The sequence below is a fragment of the Phaethon aethereus genome (assembly GCF_964289735.1).
Source record: "Phaethon aethereus genome assembly, chromosome: 23".
NCBI lineage: Eukaryota > Metazoa > Chordata > Aves > Phaethontiformes > Phaethontidae > Phaethon > Phaethon aethereus.
Genome location: NC_138599.1, coordinates 2967973 through 2991865, shown reverse-complemented (window position 1 = coordinate 2991865; position 23893 = coordinate 2967973). Strand labels below are relative to the sequence as shown.

The 23893-nt window shown below is 45.9% G+C and overlaps 1 protein-coding gene across 1 annotated transcript in view; it reads right to left on the bottom strand.

Annotated features, from left to right (window-relative positions):
* The window catches only part of POU2F3 (POU class 2 homeobox 3), a gene marked incomplete at its 3' end in the record, with an annotated part of 41732 nt that overhangs the window by 5766 nt on the left and 12073 nt on the right, over nucleotides 1-23893 (bottom strand). Inside the window, exons 4-9 of the mRNA XM_082010069.1 lie at nucleotides 19614-19648; nucleotides 5880-5984; nucleotides 4212-4314; nucleotides 894-976; nucleotides 560-742; nucleotides 33-174 (exon numbers count right to left, since the gene is read on the bottom strand). Of these exons, the coding sequence (XP_081866195.1) occupies nucleotides 33-174; nucleotides 560-742; nucleotides 894-976; nucleotides 4212-4314; nucleotides 5880-5984; nucleotides 19614-19648 (651 nt within the window). The remainder of the gene's footprint in view (nucleotides 1-32; nucleotides 175-559; nucleotides 743-893; nucleotides 977-4211; nucleotides 4315-5879; nucleotides 5985-19613; nucleotides 19649-23893) is intronic.

Below are 23893 nucleotides of genomic sequence, written 5' to 3'. Positions count from 1 at the left end.
CTGGTGGTGTTTCTGCATGTAATGTCACCCACCTGCATCACTCAGCCACTTCTCCAGCAAAGGTTTGAGCTTGCACATATTCTTAAAGCTCAGGTTGAGAGCCTCGAAGCGGGAAATGGTGGTCTGGCTGAAATCATTGCCATAGAGCTTCCCCATGGCAAGTCCAACATCACCCTGCCAGGAAAGATCCGAATCACAACATGAGCTCAGAAAAAACTCTCACAGTTTCCTGCTGTCAGACCACCTCCCTGGCTTCCAGAACAGGGGCAGCCTAGTTTCCACGACTTGCCTTCCAGACAAAGTGAGTTCTTTTCCCATGGGAGTCTGCCCAACACCCCTGAGCCTTTGTGTATTGAAGAAAGTGCAGATAATGAGGTCATGGTAATGAAGTATTAGGAAGGGTTTGTTTCTTCATGTGTTTGGAAGGGGATGGTCTAAACAAAGCCAAACTCTATCTAATCCAGCGCTTCCTCTATCCACTCCTCTGCCACAAATTCCTCCAGCCCAACATGTCCACATCACAAGCAACACCACCCTTCCCACTGGTGAGACGGCTCACCTGTGTGAACCCCAGTTTGATTCGCCTTTGTTTGAAAGTCTTAGCAAACTTTTCCAGCTCCTCCAGGTCACTGGGTTCCTCAGATGCTCCCGATGGAGTTAGGTGCTTTGCCACTTGCAAATGCTGGGGTACATCCAGATGGGGTTCAACTGATGAGCCAGGGAGCCCAGAACGGCCCACAGCCTGTTAAAACACCAAAAAAAGATGCCTAGAGTCACAACAATAGAAAAGCACAGTTTTCTCTGCCATTTGCCCTTAATGAAGCAGCACTTTTTGTAGGTGGGTGCTTCTCAGGGTGGGACTGTATGTTGGACTGAACGTTGAGGCAAGTTACCTGTGATGCCAGGCTGGGTCCCGGCTGGGAGAGGAGAAGGCTGCCCTGTTGCTGAGGGAAGGAGAGGATGTTTGGCTGCAAAGCTGAGGAGACAAAGAGAGACATATCTGATCAGACCAGCTCCTTCATCAGCACCTAGGCAGCTGAACATCACCCTGCGCAGGAAAGGCTCATGAAGCTCTGAATGGAAGATGTCAGCTAGCGCTTGTTCAAAATAGGAGAATTTCAGCCATTACAAATGTGGATGGCTCTGAGTTGGGTTATGAGAAAGGAAAGGTGCTTTTCGTGGCTTTTTAGCCTGAAAGGGATTATGACAACAAGGGTATAGGTAAAATATCTCACCCACTGATCCCTGCACGTAGCTCGCTAACCCAAGGCTGGACTAGGGCATAGACATTTTATATAGACATCTGGCTTGAATTTTAGATGCCAAGCAGCAGAGAATTTACTACCTCCTTAGTGGTGATCTCTCAGAGTGCTTAATCATTGTAGCTGTTAAAAAAAATGTGCATCTTATTTCCAGTAGAAGCTTTTCTGACTCCAACTTTCAGCCACTTGATCTTGTTAAAAAAAATCCTGATCCTAAAGTTAATTTCATGAGCCTACCCACTCTGCTTTCTACTATACATTTCATTTTGATGTGTCAATTTTGAAGCCATCTGACCCTTTCTTTTCTACCCTACTGTATTTCAAATAAATTGAATTTCTTTTGGAATATATAAGCTGACACAAAATGATGAAAGGAAAAAAAGCAAAATCTATAAAACTAACAAAAAATAGTATTTATGGAGACTGCATAATTGTTTAGTTGACAAACTGCCAAGTACAAGCCTGTATCTCTTACAGGGAACGTCTTAAAGGATTAAGTAGCGACTGAGACAGTGTAGTTCCCTAGAAATTTAGTTAGGTTCTTCAAGTTTGTTGTGGGTTAATCCTATAGAATTTAGTGAGGATTTATAACCTTTCTTGAAATAGTCAATATATTCTATTGATTGTAACTGACAATTATAGAGAAAACTATAGAAATATACAGACTTCTAAAAAAAAAAAAAAAAAAAGAAAAAGAAAAAAGATAATCTCCAGAACCGATCACTCCCTCCTCTCTCTCTTTCTGTCTTTCCTTTTTTAATTTAGATCTGAATGTGCAGGATCCCATTTATTTATTTAGATTGGTGTTTCAATAAGCCTCTCTAATGCTGGAACAACTTTGAATTTCAAATGCAGGCTGGTAATGAGGTGCACATTTTTAACAGTGAAGGTAATTAATCACTGGAATGGCTTGCCTAGGGACATGGCGGATGCTCTGTCATTTGGAGTCTTTAAAATCATGATTGAACACCTTTGCGAAAGCTAAGCTCTAGCTCAAATGAAAATTATGGACTGGATTCAGGAATCACCGGTTCAACAGCTGATGAGACTGAGGCTGTGTTTCCATAAGATGAAGACTTCAGCAGCAATATTTTGGCTGACAGCATGGCCAGCACCTACCTGGCTGCTTGTTTCCACCTTTACAGCACAGAGCGCTCACCCCCTTATTCAAGTGTGCCAGCATTAGCTGTTTGAAGGGCTGCACGATGAACCAGATCAGAGCATAATGAATCAGACCTGGGAACTTCTCTGGCTTAAAAATAGCTTTAAAACACTAAAACCAAACCAAAACACGTGTCCTCTTAGAAAGGTTAAGCCCACAGCCAAGTCCCTTTGGCCATGAAATCCATGAACTGATGTACCCATCAGTCAGAACTCAGGAAACACTGAGGATGTTCCCATGGCGGCCTGAGGAACAACTTCAGGAATATTTTGTGCATCTCTTCAGTATGAAGAATGCTCCACCTGTATCTGTACCAAAAAAATAATTCCAGAAGAACCAATCTGTGCCTTCGCTCTCACCTGCCAGTGGCGGAGAGCCGTTAAAACTTGGCAATAATCTATTCACATGGAAGAGCTCTTACACAAAAAGCTGGCTACTGGCCAGAATATCCAGTCTTTACCAAGTCTGGAACCCAAAGGCGTCATGGCCAAACAAGTGGCCATCTGCTGTAGGGGTTATAGCTGCCAAAGGAAGTCTCATTACAGAAGAAACTAACTCTATAAAAAGCAAGCTTTCTTGTCCAGTATAATGTGTTTCCTATTACAAAAGCAGAGAGTAAGCAATAGATTATCCTGATCCTGCCATTTCAAACAAGCTGAATTCTAGATTATTGTTAAATATACATCTAGTAGTTTCTTTATACATCACTTTGCATCATTTGGCAGAGAGAGGAGCTTATACACTGTCAATGAGAAATAGGTTTCTGACTTGCCTACAATATAGGGTTTTTTTGGGGGGCGTATGTACCAGTGGATTCAAATGGCAGAGATTTTAAGGTTTTAATTATCAATTTTGGTCCATGCAGAGGGGACGTCTGTGCTGGAATAAATCAAGAACGTGAGCAAAGGACCCAAGTCCCTTTGCATCTGCCAGGTTATGGATCAAAGACTATGTTTGCCTGTCCACAAGCAGCATAAAACTTCATCAATGGCATACCTGTATCCCTGTTATTGGAGAAATGCCAAAAAAAATCGGTAGCAAAAATAGAAATGCAGGGACTTTCTTAAGCACAGAGTTCAGTCCTCAATCCTTTCATCCCTTTTGTGAAGCTGATTATATTCTGTTTCAGAAGTAGTTAGACCTCCTGTCCTCTCCTGCCCCATGGCTTGGAGCGAGATTTGGGAACAACCGCTGGCAACTCAACCTCTCAGCTCTCATCTGCGGGTTGCTCCTGGCTAGGTTAGACCTGTTTGTTCTAGTGCCAGCATCGTCCTTCCACCAGAGCAGCGCAGCTCCTTCCTCTAAGCTACTTGGAGAGATCAACTTGGGCTCTCATCAGTTTTCTGGAAGAAATGAAGAGTGCTAACCCAGCGAGGCTGGAAGCCCAGGCGGGCTGCAACTGCTCCGCAAGGAGCAGGCTCCTTGCTGTTTTGCTGAAAGCCAACCGGGTGCTGTCCTGAATTTCAGAGATGGGATCCCTACCAGGTCTGCAAAGACTGGCCCCAAGGTGGCACTCTTGGTGCACACAAGCCACAGGTGCCAGTGGCACCTCCCGAACAGGACCCTTCCTGGAGCAACTACATGTGCAAGGGATCACCCCAGGTGTGGGAACCAGCACAGGGCGAAGAGCAGGGGGAAATAGCTCTGGTAACATAGCAGGGGAACAGACACCATCATGCTGGGAAAACCTAACAGACCAGATTAAAAGCAACAGTCATGAGAAGGGACTTTTTTCCTAGATATGTATCTGCTTATAACAATGTGCCTTTCAGCTATATTGCTCTTACCTTGTTGCCCAGCCTGAGACTGAGACAGAAGAAACTGGGGAACTGACTGCATATGACCAGGAAGCAATACCAGCTGCTGCAGTGTGTGAAGAGAGCTCATATCCTATGGGAAAAAGCAAAGGGAACAAGAACACTCAGAGGTGTCTGCTCTTCACACAGCATCACCTCTCCTGTAAAGCTTCCCTGCTCTTTTGTACTGTCCTTGATCTCATTCACACTTTAATTGCCAACACACCAGATTTGTGCAGTTCATGCACTGGAGAGCTACAGATACAAAGGTACTCCAGGATCTGAGGTTTTCAGGTATATAAGAGATCTGTGCAAACACAGACATCCACATGGAGAATTGTCTACTTTTATCTGAAAAAGTAAATTACTGAAAAATTATGTTTTTGAGGCACTGACAATCAAAACCTGGTTATTAGAAGTAACAGTGAAGCCTCTTGGATTTCAGTTTCTTCCAGATAATATATTTTCCGTGAACTCCCTAAAATTACACAGGAAAGTACAGCTGACTGTCCCATCTCATGAGCACTGAGAGCCTACTTTCCACAGAAGGCTGATTCCCCAGCCATCCGTGTGCTGACATGGGAAAGAAGCTATGCCCAGCAGCACCTGATTCTCTGCACCAACATCAAATGCATTGCAATGGACACAGTGACCAGATCCAAAAATGTTTCCTGTTCTTCGCCACGTAGCTGCCAGAAATTCCCCACCCTGCGTTGAGAAGAGCAGGCAATAGGCACTGAGAGATGGGGATTACATCTTAGCACTCTTTCACATTACTGGGGTCCCAGCCCCAGGTCCATTGTTGGAATTAGGGGATAAGAGCTTGCATTTGTTTGGGATAGACACACAAACAAAAAGAAGCCCCAATAAGACCAACTCTCTTTAGAGGTACATTTTTAAAGGTACTCATTACTCAAGAAGATGAGCTCTTTGAGCTCTCAAGAATGGTTTTGAAGCCTTGGGGAACTTGAACAGTCCCATAACTGTGTAAGGAATGTGAATACCCCACAAAAGAATGAAGGAAGAGATTACTGGGCAGCTGTGTGGCCTTCTGGCAACTAACTCCCACTAGCATTTAACAAGAGGTAAGTGCTAAACTCCCATTTTTTTTTACCTTAGGGGAAAAAAAATTCCCTCTTGATTTCTTCTCTTGTGTAAATCAATTGGAGCCAACATATTCAAGGATGGCTATACTGGTTTAGTTCAAGGGTTAATCTAGCCTAGGCTCCTATCTCCAACAATGGCATTAATCAGGCGTTCATGAAAGAGGAAGACCAGGGCAAACAAATCCAACGCTTCCCCTTGATGTTGTCTCAGCCTCCAATTATTTTCAATTCAAGGGATTTCCTGAGCATGGTGTGGTTTGCCTACTTAGTAAACCCTCAAAGGAAATCTCTTCCAAGTACATGTCCAGTCTGCCTTTGAACCCATGCAAAACTTTCTGCAGAAAAGAAAGAGGCTGAGGAGGAAGCTGACTTTTGCCAACACAGATTCACTTTTCCAATTCAGTGTCCATCATATCCTCAAGTCTCCTTTTGCCACTGCCAAAAGGCACACGTGATTTGGTGGCAAGTGTCTCAAAGTCAGCCTCTTCTCTGGAGGTTCACTAACCAGTGCCATTTCAGGCTTCTGGATCCTTGAAGCAGCAAAGTCACTTACCCCCGCGATTTGGCTTCCAGGCATCATTGATGATCCCTGCACAAGGTGACCTGACCTAGGGGGGATTGTAGATTGCAAGGAGTCACTGAGGTCTTCGGTTTTAATCTGAAAAAGAGCCAAGTAATTGTAGCATTAGGGAGCAGAGACAAGGGGATGCAGGAGGTGTGGGGTGGCTAGGAGTCTGAGAGGCTAGAAGGGATCGGGAAGGGGCTCCTTTCAGAGAAAAGTTAGAGGTCAGGACTCACTGCTTCCATCCCCGGCTTTGCGGAAAGGCATGGTCATTCCCCACTGCTGCTCTCCAGTTTATAAAATGGACACAGTTTTCCTGCTCTGCCAAGCCAAAGGGAGGCTTGCAGTTTGCTCAATTAAAACACATTAATTCAAACACTTTAGAAAGTAACCAAGTTCCAGTGACTTAGCAAGGTTTAAAGCATGTGAGTGCTTTCCTCAGACAAAACACTGAGGCATTTTGTGGAGTTATGAGGAAGACACAAAGCACGTCTCCTTTACAGACCACGACTCACAACCCAATGGCAAGGTTGGCTGTAGATGGCCTCTCATTTTGTACCGCAAGTAGCGGAGAATGGTACAAGGGGATGGGAAAGGAAAGGTCATGAAGTAAAAGACCTCAAAAAGAAGCGTAATTCTCCAGACTTGAAAATGCAACACCCCAGGCACCAAACATATTTGCTCAGCTTCTACCAGAAAACAACAAGTAATTCTACTGGTCAGGCAAGGAAAATTCTGCTTCCTTAGCTAGAACAATCTGGGGAAACAGAACTGGAAAACTTCACAGGTGTCAGCCCTTTGTCCAGTCCTCATTTTGACCTATTTTAATGTTAAGAAAGATTCCTCTCTACAAAAAAAAAAAAAAAAAAAAAAAAAAAAAAATTCTGAGTCCATGTTCTTAAGAGAAGAATTTACCCAGGACCAGAACTGAATCCTGCATCTGGTTTATTCCACAGTCTCCATGTTAATTTCTAACTTTGTACTACATTAAAAAAACAGGCAAACAAAAAACTGTTACACCACTTTGTACTGGCTGAAATCCTTTGGTAAGGCTGACTGGGACAGGAGAGAGGGGAACCTCGTTGGGGAGATTTTAGAAGTTTTTAGGTTAATTCCTGAAAGCTGTCTGAGGAGTAGCTACATGCAGGTGCAATGGACAGGAGACAGAAAAGTCATACAGAGCTCTTCCAGCACATTTGCTCTAAGAGAAGATCCAAGCAAACAATTTCCAAACTTAGGCTCAAGTTTTTCCTAAGCATGAGAATATCTGGCACGAGGCTCACATCATCAGTCCCATTCCTCACCTAAGCCTTTCCAGTGCAAGAAGAGGCTCCAGTTTCCACAAACTGGAAAAATCAGGAGGACACCAGAAAGGACAGGTCTTCAAAACCCTGTCCACAGGCTCAGCATTACAGATTCACTCTTACTGCTGGGGCTGAACCTCACCATCTCCCATCAAATTACTCCCGAGCCCAACATCCCCCACAAGCAGGGTCGCGTTTGCCGGGGTTTCACAGTGTTGATGTGGTCTTTAGGTCATACAACCTCCTACCAGCAGAGGGGGACTTTTAAAAACAATGGCCCAAGAGAATATTTTTGGTTGAGGGAGGTTTTCTTTCAATTTGACCAAAGCAAACAAATACACAAATCTCCACAGGAGCAAAGGAGCAAACGTGATCACAAGAGGCTCGCAGCTGCAGTGCAGGGAGCTGGCCCTGTAACATTAACCTCTGCATTTTGGAAGGTGCTACACAGAGGGAAGAGAATTACAACATCTCCTTCCATTACAACTATAGCTCTGGACACTGCCGAAACTAGTTTTGCAATAGTACTAGCTCCTTGCAATAAGAGTTATACATGCTACGAATTCCAGTTCTTTCCTACCTTTCAGGTTGGCATGATCATCCCTCTTAGCCTGGCGAAAAAAATCAGATGGAAAGATCTTCTTGATCGCTATCAATGCGGATAGTGTCTTAAGTTACTAAATGTTAGACAAAAGGCTCAGGAAAATACACCGTTACCCCGAGCCATCCAGTCATTGCAGACGAATGGTTTTATGCACGTTTTTCTTTCTGAGGGTGCATTAAAAAAAAAAAAAAAAAATCATCTGAGCCAAAAAATGAAAATAAATCTTAAAAAGTAAATAAATTACCCCTGCTTGCAATTCATGTGTGTCTGCCTCACACAACGCAGTCATCCAAGTCTGAGCAGTCCCAAAAAGAAAAGTTTTCCACGTCTTAGAGAACAAGGCACTTGATCCTGCCTAAGTTATGATCCCAATAGCAGTGGAGTGTTGAAGAAGCGCAAGCCATTTCCAAACTGAAATCAATTTTTACAGCTGCCAAGTGGAATGATTTGGAAGCGTTCCAGGGCGAAAGGGGTGTGTAGCTGCATCCCGGCATCGCACAATATGAAAACGGGAGGTGGGTTTGGCAAAGGACCGGTTCCTGATTTAAAAACAACAACATCTCCCACTGCTCCTTCCCCCGTCCCTGGAATTCTCTGGCTCCCTCCTGCGCAGTGGGCGGGAACCTGGGTGTTCTTGACAAATCCTTCTCCCCTGCACCTTTTTTTCATTGGGTTTAGGCTCAAATTTACCTCTCCCTCCTCTTCCTCTCCCCAACAGGCCTGCAGATGGCTAATTGTTCATTAGCAAGAGTTCGGGGTATATCCAAAACTTTTGGGATGGTTTATGCAAATCCTGCACCTTCATTTTTTCCCTGGCTAAACCGGCAGTATTACCAACTGTACATTAAAAAAACCAAAACCAAAAACCCCAAAAAACCACACACATTGTGGGCGAGGCCACTCAATATCATGAGACTCCCTTAAAATAATGTAAATTTTAAATTAATAAAACAAGAAGAGGAGTTGCCTCCTCCTTTCCCAGTGCATCTGACTTGTATTTGCAGGCATTTTCTACAAATATGAGAAAAATTTTCTTTAAGGAACAAAAAAAGGTTGAGATTATCACAGAATCACCTCACTTAGGTATTTGATGAGAACCCTGCTAAAATATTGCAAGTGTGCAACAGCGATTTAGATAAAACCAGGATCGGATCCCTATGGTTCCTCAGGACCTCGGTTTTACACGATGAGCGGGACGGACAGGGAGTGGGGAACAAGAAGTCCCTGAGAGCAAACCGAAGTTTCTTCCCACTGAGTTGGACTCGGGGAAATAACACCACCGAAGGAAAAACGAACTTGTGAAATGGCAGGACCAAGCATTGCACTGCAAACACATTCTGCTCCCCCGCAGCTGAGGCAAGGCGCGGAGCCTGGGCTGCCAGCTGCGGATCTACAGGCACCTTCTTCCCCTTGGGCTGGAGGGGAGGCTCCAGGCAGGGCTGGGAGCAGCTTCGGGCTCCTCCGGAGGAGGTAACGGCAGGTGGCGGCACCGGTACGCAGAGCTACCCAGGGCTTCTCCGGGATGGGATAGGAAAGGAATCACACTTGCAAATCTCAAGTGGATGTTTTCACAGCCTTAAAATAGGGTCAGCTGCCCCCAAGCAATCAGAGTGAAAAACACAGGGAGGGTGACTGGATGGAAAGAGAGTCCTTTCCTTAGTTGGCTAGCACATCTGCTGGGCCTGGCCAAGGATGGATTGTTTCTTACCTGTCCCTGGCCTAAAAACAAAAACAAAAAGCAAAACAAACTAAGAAACATATTGAGGGCGATGGAAAATGATCAAAGCTCTTCAGCTTGCTTGCGTAACCGATTTGTGGAAGGTGTTTCATAAACATTTCATAAGAAGGAGAATTATGAAGAAAACATCTCCCAACCTGCCTGCAATTACCGCACAAACTCTTCCTTACCAGTAGGAAGAAGGGGAAGAAAAAAAAAAAGTACATCTGTTTTGTAACTGATCTGTGAACTTTTGGCAAACATTCGGCTCATGAAAACATCCTGCAGACATATTGCAAAGCCAGCCTTACATGAGGAAGTTGGAAAGATTCACCTTAGCAGCTCTGATTTCACCCCGTGGAAGGCCATACCCTTCCGAGAGACAGACAGACCGACCAACCCACGTTTGATTCAATGGACCAACGGTCAGATGCCATTGTTTTGGCATCTGGCTGCAGCCCTCCTTGTACAAGTCCAGCTTAGGGTCACTGCTCACTGGTAACCTGAATTGGTCTTCCTCATCTATTAGACACCAAAGCAGGCAGCCTGTACGCAGCCCCAAGCCACCTCCTCTTGACAAGCACTTCTGATGTAACGTGAGCACCGCTCTGTCATCCTCTTCGCAAAGGTGGGACCCACCGACTGATTCAGCACCCAGAGCCTCAGATGCTTTCCCGAAATCTAGATAGGAGATCTCCATTCCCTGCCAGAGTGAGGCCGTTAAAGCCATGTCAGCCTTCTACGGTACCAGTTATCAGGCAGGAGCTGCGGTCGCTATTGTAAGATAGAAGACAATCTTATTTGTTGTGTAGTTTCTATTTAGAAGGTAACCTCTTTGAAACAGATATTTATCTGCCGTCGTATCTGGCTTATCTCATACTCAGCAACTCACAACTGTTGGAGAGTTTGACTTACTCATATCCCTCCCTCCACTGCGGAGTGGTAAGGCTACTTCACTGGATAGAAGAGGGTCAGGTGCACACACACCTAAGAAGGTCTGAACCAATTGCCCCTCTCTGAAAAACGAACAGCACGGTTCTTCCAGTCACTCCCAAAGCGTTATTCGGTACCACAGGGCTCTCTGAAGCTGCCCCAAAGTGATTTGCCTGAAGTCAACGGAGGAAGATTTATGACAGAAACAGATATCAAAACTAGATCCAAGGTTATTGCAGTTAACTAAGCCTTCCCACCTTCCAATGGCGTAAGCGACTTCTCTGTGAATTACACGCACACGTGGGCACCATAAAATAAAAAACACACTAATAATAAATTATAGCAATAATAATAATGGGCTTGCAATTACTGTTTCCACATGTACTATCCTGCACGTACAGCAAAGCTTAACAGACACCCAGGAAGAAAGCAGAAAACCCTTATGTCAATGCAACGATATTCAGTCTGTAACATCTGATATCCTTTTGCACCGAAGGGTGGTATTTTTTAGAAGCTGTCAGCGTGACAAAAGGGGAGTTAATCCCATGCTGAATGCCTAACAGACTATATCCTAAAACCCAGTAATGACAGCACATTGAAAAATTAAAATGTAATCCCTAACCTCAACACACCTGCATCACAGCTATATGAGGCCTTTGAGTTTATTAATTGAGGCCTGATCTGATACGCTTTATCCTCTGAGCTGCAGCTCAGGATGCTAATGGTTGTGCCTTAGCTGTAGTAAAAGTGGGGGTGGGAAATCAAAACTTTAAGAGTAACTGAGCTACATGCTTCACAAAAGAAAACAAACAGAACCACACTCAGCTGTGCGTTCACGGGCTTTCTGCTACTGCATTTCCCCAGTGCTTTTGCTTTTAAACAGAGAACAGGAAGAAGAAAGGAGTCACCCCTCCATGCTGAATGATAAACCTCAAAATGATGACGTGTAGCACAGCAGGCTTCAAAAGCAGGCGCTGGGCAAGGGAGCGGAGAACCAAACCCAGAGGTGGGAAGAGCACCTGCCCTGAGCGGCCACACTCGTACCGGCGCCTGCTCAGGTGAGCGCGTCCTGACAAAGGGCTGCTCTCCACATCAGAGACCGCGGCCTCTGCAAGAGCCTCGGGAGCGCAGAGGCTGGCTAGTGCTTTCAGAAGGTGATCTGTGTTCAGGGAGCACAGAACGGACAAAAAGGTACTGACAAGCAACAACTTACAGCATCTTCTCTCTTACCGTTGGGAGTCAAGCATGTGGTACATTCTCTGCCAAGGCCTGTGGACATGCCAAATTGGAGGTATTTTAAAAAAGGGGAGGGGAAGATGCCGTTTTCTTGGTCAGAATGGTGAGAATCTCCAAACAAAGCATGGAAAACAATTTTACCACCATTAAGGCTACAATTTCTCTCATGTCTCCATTTCAGGACTCTCCCTGCCCACTTCTCTCTAGCCATCCTCAGCCCAGAGGTCCTGCCCTTCTGCCCCAACCTTCTCATGCATTGCAGCACTGCTCCCTGCATCTCTCAATGTCACTTGCCCAACTTCCGAAGCTCTCCAGAACTCCACCTCTGCCTACACCTTTGCGCTTATCTTCTCTGCTCCCACCCTGGGCTACATCCCTGCCCCTTTCCTTATCAATCGGATTTCACACACACCAGGCTTCATGGCTTCTCCCATGCCCTCTTGCATGCTCACACAGGTTCCCTGGAGCCTAATCATGTTCCTGTTGAAGTCAGCAGCAAAGTTGCCTTATTGGGCTTTTCTGGGGACAGAACCAGACACCTAACTCTTCTCCAAATTCCCCTCATGAAAAATTTCCCCTTCCCATGGATCTCTCATCTAGGGGGAGCAGACTGTGACTGTTCTGTATTCTCTGCCTGCTGTCTACCAACCAGTCACAAACCATCTAAATACCTGGCACTGCCTCCCTGCTGTACAGTACCGATGTCCCCGGATCAGTCACCCACGAGGAGGGCAGAGCAGTGTCCACCTAGCAAGTCATGATGCAAGTAGCCCTCAGTAGCAAGGCACTTTCTACCACATCCCGCATTTGAAAGGAATTAACTTGGAATCAGGCGGCTCCCGTGACTGAGGCTGGCTCCATCCCAGCTCCACACATTTCTCTGATTGGTTCGCTGCAGTTTTGGCACCAGTTGCTGCGCCCCAGGGAACTGGGACACAAGAAGAGCAGCTAGAGGGATTGCATTAAATACACATAAGTAATATAATTAAAAAAGAAAGGGAGAGTGAGAAAGATCAACTTTGCTGGAGAGTATCACATAGTTTTTCATTTTGGGTGGAGGGAATGAAGTGTAGTGATTGAGGGGAAGAGGGAGCTCAGAGCCAGTTCTCTGCTCCCAACTCAGTGGCTCTGGGCAACTTCTCTGTGTTGCAGAAGCAGGGCAAGAGGGTTTCTTGCTAGCATCAACCCAACATCTGACTCCTAACAGGCTGAGCAGCCCCGGTTCAGCCCACTGATTTCACATGGAGCGCTAGCAGATCAGCACCTCTGGGAAGAGAGAAAGTGCGCTCTGATGTCAGACTTCCAAAATTAGAGGCCTTGCTTGAAACCCCATCACCTTCACCTTTTTATGCTATGACTTGCCCTTCTGCAAAATGGGTGTAGGGCCCCACCCTTGCTGGGTGGTGCAGGCTTTTGATTGAATTCTTGGAGCTCACCAGATGAAAGGCCTTCAAGAATTTGGAGTCCTCTCCTTATTACCGATGAGACATTCTCTAGTAGGCAGAAGAGTCATATCCATGCACGGTAGTTCGTGCAACTCACCGCTTAAAAAGGTGCTGGGCAACCTAAATAGTGGTTTGACAGTGACAGTCATGCCTTGAGCTTTGTTTCTATTGTGGAAACAATTGCTATGTCCCTTTAGACAGGTCTGTGAAACTAGGGCTTGTCCCCTGCGAGCCTAGAAAATATTTCCGAAAGGATCATAGGAGCCCAGTTGGAGCAGGAAATTTGCACAAAGAGAAGGCCAGTCTGTCTCTCTCTCATCTCTAAGACAGCTGTACAAGATCTATTGCCAGTGGACCAAGGCAACAAGCATAGGAAATACCTTATAAATATAGGTTGCTCTTTAGAAGCCTGGAGCAGGAAAGCGCGAGTTTGTGAAAGGGCTGCAGCTGGATCTTAAGGAACAGATACAGTCCAGCCAACTCTGAACCGATGCTGGGTTGTTGTCAGCTGTTATTGGCCAACATAAAGGGAATTTAGTGGTTTCAGCCCACCTTTTTTTTTTCTTGAGAAAAAAAAAAAATTAAAAGGCCAAATCCTTTCTTCTACTTCCATCCCCCTTTCCCTCATAAGCTTCCCCAGGGATTCACTAGCCTGTTTTGGAGTTCGTTCCCAACACTCTCATCTGAGGGCCTCTGCAAGGTGCCAGAACAAAACTAGCTGGAAGAAGAGGTTCCTCTACATATCTGTCCTAAGCAAAACAGTGCCATATATAGAAACAGAGGACTTTCCCTCAAGCCAGGGCTTTCTCTGATGCTTTCCCAAAGGGCTGCATTTCAATGAAGAACCAGTGCACACATACAAATTTATGCAATCAGTCTATCCCTAGGACCAAGCAAGGAAACTTCAAAGGGGAAAGGCCAAGGTAGTGTTCAGCTTAGATTCAGTGTCAGGCAAGGCAGATATGGACAGCTGGGCTGATTTCCAGTTAGTGAAGGTTCAGGAGATGAAAAGCAGATGCATGACTTCGGCTGATATCCTGGGGCAATGCAGAGAAGAGAGAGTGAAATCTGAATTGATCCCCAGAGGGGAGAAGGAAGAAGGATGTGAACCTCCCCTTGAGAGGAGGGCAAAACAGGACTGGGATGGAAATCTGGAGGGCAGACTGAAACCTGAACTACCCACAGGGAAAACCCAAGCAGGAACAGAAATGACATATAGGGAACACATGAGATTAGGGGGAGGTGGGAACACAAAGTGGAATGAAAAACTATGAGAGAGATCCCTGGGGGGAGGGAAGCCCTGATTGAGCAAAATTAAATCTGCAGAGAGTTTTGCATCCCAGATATTAATAACAAACTACCTAGCAAGTTAGGCCCTTCTTTCCACCTTCAAAAGGATGGAGGGGAGGAAGAACTTGTCTGTGGTTGAGCACAAGACTATGAATCAGAGAATCGGAGTCCATATCCCAGCTCTGCCAGGGACTAGGTCCCTGGATTACAATACGTCTCAATGTCCACAGGCAACTGTCCTATAAAGCATCCACTGATTTCAACTGCAATCACGGTGCTCAGCATCTCTGGGAAAAGCCAGGTAGTCAGTTTGTGTCTGCCTCATCTGTGAGACAGGGTTAAACACCTCCCTACCTTCTGGAGGCACCAGGATGCTAAATTCATTAGCAGAACCTTCAGACGTGTGGGTGGAAAGTACCAAACAAGGTCAGAGTGTTATTAATGGCACTGAAAAAGAGCCACCAGTGATTTTAGATCTCAGATGCAGTTTGCCTGCTTTAATTTCTCCTATCGTGTGTCTACAGGACGTACGCTGTGAAGACGTGAGACAACTTACTCTATTACCTTAAAACAACTGTTGAAAACCCCACATAAAGCTCAAAAAAGTTAAAAGTTCTCTTGGAAAATGACTCTGCCAGGTATGAACAGGGCAGGGAGGTGCATTAGATAAGGAGGTTCTGAGGGACAGAAGCCCCTTTGGCACCTCTTGCTGAGAGCAGGGCAGTAACACACAGGATCCCTCACTTGGATTTGGAAGGGAAGAATTTTTCAACGGGCCCTGTCCCTCACCGCGCTTTTGTGATACACTAGCAGACACCCTCAACTGGCCAGAAAAAGTCTGCTCAGCTCTTATTGACTAGGAATCTTAAGCAGCTCAATTATTTAATGCTGACTGACCACTAGAAGAGAGGCATTTTGAAATGTGTCCCTTACAGACACGTGCAACAGTCAAAACGGCAATGTGTATGACCTGATGTGCAAATGTAAATGATGAGCCAATGTGTGTATGAAATACGAGACAACTTCAATTGCATATCTTATTTCCTTATTTTGTTCTGGATGCTTCCCTTTGTGTTCTGAAGATCTCTCCTGTCCCAGCAATACATCTCCAAGATACCTCCTTTTCCCAGGTAAATCCATCCCAAGATCCTATTTCTAGGAAGCCTGGTGGAAAGAGATATATGCTTATTACATCCCCTGATTGGTGTAAACCAAAGAAAACAAAGTAACAGGAGTAAAGAAGCAACAGGAAAATTCAAGCTGTGCTGAGCCCTGGGCTGCTCAAGCACACTGGTGCCTGCTTGCCTGTCTTAAATGTTGTAAATTCTCACAGCAGGGTCACCTTTACATTGATACAAATATCAAACCTGTCATTATCATTAAACAAATGACAGCCTGTCTGCAAGGGTTAGCCTTCTGCTGGAATGAAACTGCATGACATATTTGGATATGGAGCACATGCAGATCCTGCTAAGCCTTTCCTGCACTGGTAACACACAGCTTTTCAGCTTTATTTCAACAGAGATATATTCTCTCCTAGCACTGGAATGCAGCTCAGTGCTTGAGAGCATGAAGGAGCTTGGAGAGGACCTCTCATTCCCTCCTCTGGGAGGAGAGGAGGTCTCGGCCTTCGTTCCTCCCTGGCACTCAGAGACTTCATTGCTGCAAGGACCAACAGATGACACGATCCTACACATCTCTTTCCTGATGGAAAAGAAATCAGTGATTCATCATCTGTGTATTTTCCTCCTGCAGCTACAGATCGATGCACAGCACTGGGCTACAACACTCACACCATGCACACATGTTGTCTCCCAAAACCCTCAGCCCTAGCTCCGTGCGTGTATTCCAGAAGGCAATATTATCTCAGGGATTAACTCCAGACAAAGGGTGAGTTATCTCACTCTCTAGAACAGCTCTCTTCAGAGCCAGCTACAAAAATAAACGATGCAGTATTTCCTTAAAGGCTGAGCACTACATATACCAACAGGGAATAAACCAAACAAGACTGGTGAGACGGCAGCAACATCACCTGGTGAGGATCACCACATTAACAGCAAGGCAAAGTTCTGAATTCAACACTTTCAGTCAGACCTTTTCCTGGTCCCACCTGATGGCCTTTCGTGGCAAGGCTCTGAGGCCACGTTGGCAGAATTACTCGGTTCTGTCCCTGACATGCTCTGGACACGATCCCAAACCATCAAGAAGCAGATGTCCCTATCCAGGTTGCCAGCACTGAAGGTGAAAGTTTATTACTGTGCCTTTGCATTTTCCTTGATATAAACAGGAAACAACCAGCATTAGACTCACTAAATAAAAAGCCAAACCAGATAGGCAAGGCAGAAGATGCTTCTTTTTCTATACACACCCTTTTCCCTCTCATTCACATACAAATTACTGTTGCATCCAGGTGGGAGGAGAGTTTGAAGAGGGATGGGGGGAAGAAATGTTTGCCAAATAGGTTGAGGGATCAGAAGGCAGCTTTCTCATAAAGCTTAGGGCTGACCCACAAACTGCGAAAAAACCTCAAACTCCGCAAGAGTTTCCCTCCTCCCCATTTTCAGGGTGAGAGCAGCCACAGCAGGGAATTGGTAGGCAAGTAAGGGGTCTAACCAGGTCACTCCACCCTTCTCTTCCCGCCTGGAGCGTAACATGGGAGGGAAACAGACCTGAAATGTAGGCCATCTACAAAGGCTGGGGGAGAGGCTTAAATGATGTGAGATTTATGATCTTCAAAGTGATTAGCGCCCAGGACTCCAAATAAAGTCAAAGAGAGCTCAGCAGCTCTTGCATTCGGTTTGGAGTTGGGTTTCAAGCCATACTTCTCTGGCTTCAGTTTGAAAACTTGAATTGCAAGGTAACAAAAAAAAAAAAAAAGCCACCCTAAACCAACCTCAAACCCCAAACCAAAATTAAAAAACCCACCAACCTCCACCCCTAATGAAAGAGCTCAGCAGCTGATTTTACATGAAAACACTTTGATATTTCCATATCTCCCTTCTCCCTTTTTCTCGTCATTTGAAATCTGTTTGCTGAATTGAAGATGAATTCACCAATAGCTGAGGTCAACCTGAAACGTGAGTGTATAACCTGTGTGCATTTGGGCTCATTCTCATTTAAAATAATAATAAAGACTCAAGTCTACACATGGCCTTGAGAGAGCCAAGAGAGGGAGACAGAGAGCCATGTGCACACGCCTATGGCCACTCACATGGACTGTTACAACCCCATCCCTGACACCACTGCAAAAACGCCTGCTGCGGACACTACCTATGTTCTGGGGCCTCGGACCAGGTTAAAAAAAACCCAACACATATTAAAATGAACTTGTTCACAGGCTTTTACTTTTTAAACTTTGATAAGTCCCCAGTCAAGTTACTTAGATGTGCTGGCACAAATGAAAGGGATTTTGTGGTACCTCTTTGGTGGAAGGAGCAAAACAAGAAAAGGGAACTGAATGCTACAAAAGACTGTCATAAAACCACAATCTCTTTTTGGGAGGAGGACGTTTCTATCAAGCAGGCTCTGGCCCAAATCCCACTGACTGCAAGGCTGTCTGCCTCCACAACTTCACCAGCATCCACTCATTCAGTGGTGTGCAGAGGACCTTGAAGATAATGGGTCGAATCATCAGTGGGTGTAAATCAGCACTGCTTCACCAGTCCATAACGTTTCCTTGATTAACCTCAGCCCAGCTTCCAGTTCTAACATCTTTGTGGCGTTGCCATAGGAAAAGTTTGCAACATGTAACAATCCTGTACTTTCATAGCTTATTTCTATCTTGAGGGAATTTTCTTTTATCACTAGCTATAAGCAGATTGAATTCTTCTCTTGGCATGTAGAAAGTCTGTGCTTTGGGCTCTGCAATCCACAGAGCTGCAGACACAAGACTTTTTGTTTTCAGCTGGGTATTCCAAAAACCTGGAAGATGGCTGAACGTGTTACGACACCTTTGATAGGAAGTTACGACCCACCCAAAACCAGAGCAGCCAAACCAAACAAACAAACAGCAGCTTGCTGACACCTGTCAGACAAGAGCCACCAAGGCAAGCTTGAAGGACAGAAAAGTCACAGCGAGAAGCTTCAGCTACCCACCTGTCGCTAGCAGGAAGCCTTTGCAAAGGACGGCAACCTTTGAGCTCGGGCACGCGCGGCTGGAAGCAGGTAGGCTGCTGTACTGGTAAGAGTGCCAACGTCTGCTTCAAGTGCTCGTGACTGCCTGTGGAGTCACAGACCCCTTTGCTTTCCTCGGCCAGTTCCCTGGCCAGCCCCTGGAGGCCTGCAGCAGATCAGCAGGTTAGCTCTCTAGACCTCCTCTCTTTCTTGACAAGTCTGAGTCCAGCTCTACTGATGGCCACAGGATTCCTCAGCTCTGGACTCAGAGAGCATTTTCTTATGTGTCTGCACAAATCCAAGATCTATACGCTCCGGAGGGCTGCAACCTTCCTCCCCTTGCAATTCTGATGTGAGATTGGAGGATTTCTTAGAGCCACGTATGAAAATCTCCAGGCACTCAGTGAGACAGCGGTTGCTTTTAGCTGTATGAAGCCGGAGGATAACAGCAAACGCAGTAAAGACAACGGTCCCTCACGTGTTCATTTGCAATTAGGGCTTGCTTGCCCTGCAAGAAACACTTGCTTTTATCTGCTGTCCCTTTCCCCACTGCCTTGCAAAGAGGAATCTGTGTTGTAGGCAGGCCTGGTCTTGACCTATGCACTCCAAGACCTCAAACCACCTCATCTTCAGTCCTTGCTGATACTCCTGTGAGTCAGCCCTGTGCTTTTAGACTTGCATACCGCAGTGCTTTCAGCACCAGTGTCACAAGCAGTAGAAGTGCATGGGGCTTTGGGATGGGATTTGCACATTTGCCAGTGTAACTGAGGTGCCTTTTGTTTCTAAATGACAATAGAAAAAATTAAAAAGCCAGAAAAAGCCTCAAGCAAATGGTGATTTAAAGCAACTCTATAATTAACTGAACTTCTGTGAAATAGGAAGGCCTGGAAACCAGAAGTTTAATCTGTCATTCTATCCCACAAGGGGAATTGGGAGAACTTATGTGGTCTGTTTAATGGCAGCTTCTGACCTAACAGTTTTTATCTCTTAGCAGTAGCTGCCTGGTACTCGGCAAGATGAGCACTTAAAAAACAGTAATTCAAGAAAGCAGGAGAATACCTGGTAACCCAGGGAGCGTCTTACCTGCCTGTTAAAGTCCAGCCCATTCTGTTCATTGCCTACAACGAAACAAACAGAAACATATCTCAGTATTAATTAGAGTCAGCATCGATGTAAACTTTCCAGAACTTAGAACACACAGAACCAGAGACGCTGCTAGCCCAGCTCTGTTTGTAAAAGCAAGGAGAGGAGGAGGAAGGTGGAGTCAATGCGAATGCAGCAATGGAAATACGAAGGCAGCTTTTGCATGATTTGGTGGTATCAGCCTTTGTTGAAGTATAACAGAAGTGCTTCTGCCCGGGAGATACAGCAAGGGTGGGGGAAAGCTCACTGACTGCAAGGGAGATTCCAGCAGAGGTGAGCTGGAGGACGTTACAAATCTCCAGGGAAATCCAGGACCAAGGCACTGTAGATAAAGAATTAACTGTGGGAGAGGCTAGCAAACAGGTGGCCGAGGCTGTTCACCAGGGATCTTCAGGAACCCATGTGGCACTGAGTAATTATGGGATATCTAAAGGAACAGAGGGTGCCGTGGGGTTGTGCTCAAGAGGCGTCTCCTTGATTCCAAAAGAGATTGGCAGGCACAGGGGGAAAATCAGACAGGTTTCAGCCTGAAGGTACCACACAGGCCCTCACTCATTCCCCTTTGATGATAAACATTCCCCCCCCATCACACCTGCCAAATTCATCAAGAACATCACAGGAGAGAAGTTGTACGCTCCACAGATATGAATGCTTTAAGGGATTCCACGAAACCTCTTTAGTTGCAAAGGCAACCCCAAGAAACCCCTTCCTTTCCCTTTGCAATCCATTCCCTAAGTCATTCTCTTCCAGTCCAACTGAGTTTGTGATACAGTCTTGAATTGTTGACATCCCACTGGCACAAGCCCCCCAGGGCCGCCACCTCCTGTTTTTTCCAGTATCACATTCCCCATAAAGCATAGCCTATGCCCTGTGATCTGATCAAGCTTCAACACATCGTGTTTCTCAGTAGTTCATGTCTCTCTTGCACAAATTTGGAAAGCAGTTGAGCTCCTGCCTGCACAGCCTCTCTTAAGTCCAGCTCTCCCACTGACTTGCTTTTTTCAACTGAACAAGCTTCTACCCTAATCTAGCATGCAGTTTTTCAGCTTGCACCATACACATAATATTCCCAGGTGAATCAGCACAGTTCTTTGAGATCCTCAGGGGGAGCGTGCTTGGTACAATTATTCATAGATGGCAAAATATTTGAGAGTCAATGATAACAATTTCATGGCACTCTGTTCTCTGCTATCTAGAAACAGCTCTGGAGATTTAATCTGCAACATGTTAACAGCATAGACTGTGGAAACGGGGCTGTCTTTGTTGCTCTTGTTAGGCTGAGCCTTGGTCTCCGCTACCAAACAATACCAGAGCAGTATTTCACAGCGGAACAAGTTGTGGCCCCCCCCCCGCTCTGAAATCTCCTCTCTCTTCTCACCATCTGCAACTCAACCCAGATCCAGCCGTGCACCTTCTCCCCTAGCCTGTCTGCATTTCTGCTGTGCTAGAGCCTGTCCTCCTGCCCTGTCTTCCTCCTGGCCTGCTTCTCAAAGCTTTTTCTCTTCCCAGTCTCGGGTCTTTATCTTCTTTCATGTAATTCCCTACTCTGCTACAACCTCCAACTTGCCACACGCTTCCGTGCTCCTGTGCTGTAACCATCTGCTCCCTGACCACCTCTCTCCAGCTGCTCCCGCCCGAGGAATTTGTTCATTCATTGCGTTCCAGCTCTATGCCCCAAGAGCCAACAACTGCACATATAACGATGGGAATGCTGATAGTGTTAATAGATGATCACAATCAGCATCCACACACCTGAGCAGGACTGTGTGAGGATCTTCAAGGCCTGCAGTTTCTACCTTTGAAACCCACGGGGGGTTGATGCAATCTAAAGGCAGTAGCTAAAGGGAAGAAAGGCAAGGAGGAGAGGAGGAGGAAATAAAGCTCCCAGTTGCTAAAATAGAACAGGAAGGAAAAGGTAATCTTCTGGTTTCTTGGATACAAGAGTTTCACTCATGTTCAAATGCAGCATGTTGATGAGCTAAGATTCAAAGACCTTGAGGGAAATCCCTAGGTCCCAGTGATGATGGCTCTGAGTCACCATCATACATCCCAAAACTTGGAACTTGAGATGCACAGTTGGAACAGTCACTCCACATTGCTACCACCAGGCCAAAGTTCTCCAGCACATTCTTTCCTCCTACCCCAAGCTTACCAATCTCGCATTTTCTCCTCCCTGCACAAGCACATGCAGATGACAGACCTCTATCTTTCTTTTTCCCTTCCTCTCCTACACAGGCCAGACATGGTTTCCTCCAAGTCCTACCCTCTGTTCTCTTGCACATCCCACCGCAGTTCAACGGGGTGTTCAGGAGCACCTCAGCCAGGTATTTTGTGACAGTGGAGCATACTGCAAAAATATGCATGGAGATTGACATAAACTCAGTCGTAGCTTGGGCGTCTAAGTCTGAGATAACTGCCCCAGGCTGTCTTGGTAGACAGCAAGGAGAAATAGGCACCTCCAGAGGCCATTCATCTGACCTATCTTAGACGCCTATCTTAAGTTGAGATGAATGGCCCTCTGGAGATGACTATTTCTCTTTATTGACTACAAAGGGACCCAGGGGCAACTAGTTCAGACTTAGATGTCCAATAGTGAGATATTTAAAACTGGGCGAGGTGATTTCTACTCCCAGTGGTTATGTAAATGGGAGCTGGATACACAAATCTCTTCAACATTTCAGCAGAACTAGTGAGTGTTTGTGCACAGATTTATTTGCAAACAAATCTCATCTTTTTCTATTTCAGTAAAAGCTTGTGTTTGAGTGAAATTCAAATTATTCCAGCTGCAAGCCAAGGTTTGGGTGTGATAGGGATAACAACTTTCCTCTTTCAGTTACATCAGTAACTTTCCTACAAATATTTCTAAAAAGGACTCAGTTTCCTCCCAATTTCTGTCAACATCAGGACTCAGGTTGAAGTAGTCATTTCTCTCCTTAAAGGAACGGGCTGTTCAAACAACAAGGATCTGCACTTAAGATTTAATCTTTTCTAGCTCCAGGAGATAAAAAGAAAGAAAAGTGTAAGTGGCAGCAGATTCTCAGCTGCTGTAAACTGCCAGAACTCCGCTGATTTTAATGGAGCTTTGCACCAGCCAACAACTTGCCTCTTGCTACACCAGCCAGACACAATGGGATCCAAAGTCTCCAGTGTCTGCTAGACGCAGTCCTCCCCTCCTTAAATTGCACCAAACTGGGGAAGCCCTGGGATTTAAATGGAGAAAGATTGCTTTGAGCCCTTTGCACTACGGCTACCAGGAGCTTCCCCATCAAACAAGCCTTCATTCCCCTCTTTATGGGTGTTCTGGACAGGGGGAAAAAGGCAGCGATAAGCTCAGCTAGTTCCCCGCAGCACGGCAGACAAGGACTGTACTGCTCTCCTTGGTTCACCTGGCAGCTGTTTTGCATAGCACTGGCATCAGATCTGGTGCGAGTTTGCCTGGGGAGGTTTCTCTGGGGATGGGAGCAGCAGAACAGTTCCGGACGCTTCCCCCCACCCGGAACGCGCTGTTTGCTCTGAAAACCAAAGACAAGCTCTCTATCAGAACCGACGTGATTCCCACTAGAAGTCGCCGAGCCAGTCCGGCACTTGAGGATAAAAGTGCCGTAATGGGAGAAAAGTAAAATCAAGATTGCAGTGTGCCTTCATCTTCGCAAGGCAAACACATGCAGCAACATGCAGATGTCACCTATGGGGACCGACAGACTCCCATGGCTTTTCGCCCAATGACAAAAACAGGGCTGCAACCAGAAGGCTAACCTTATCCCCCTTCCCAGCCAGCTACACACCTAATTCACCTCACAGTTTGATCTCAGCTGCACAGAAGGGACAGGGAATTAAGAGGTGATTTCAATCTTTAACAGGTGTTGGGGAATTCCCACAGGGAATCAGTTTTCTGCCGCATGCATTTGGGAGGGAAATTCAGAACAGCTGAACGGCGATGGAGGAACAGTGCCAGGCAGACATCAGGCAGGGGATTCAGCTGCCTGGGCTTAGATGTCTAACTTTTAGGTGTCTAATTCTGAGCCAATTGCTCTAGGCTCCCTTTACAGCCACGGAGAGGAAGCAGGCGCTTCCAGAGGGCAATTCATCTCGCCCCCGAGATAGACAGCAGAGAGATGAATCACCTTCTGGAGATACCTATTTTCATCATTGACTGTACAAGGAGCCTGGGGTGAGTAGGTCAGACTTCAGCCTCAAAGTATTGAGTATCTAAAATTAAG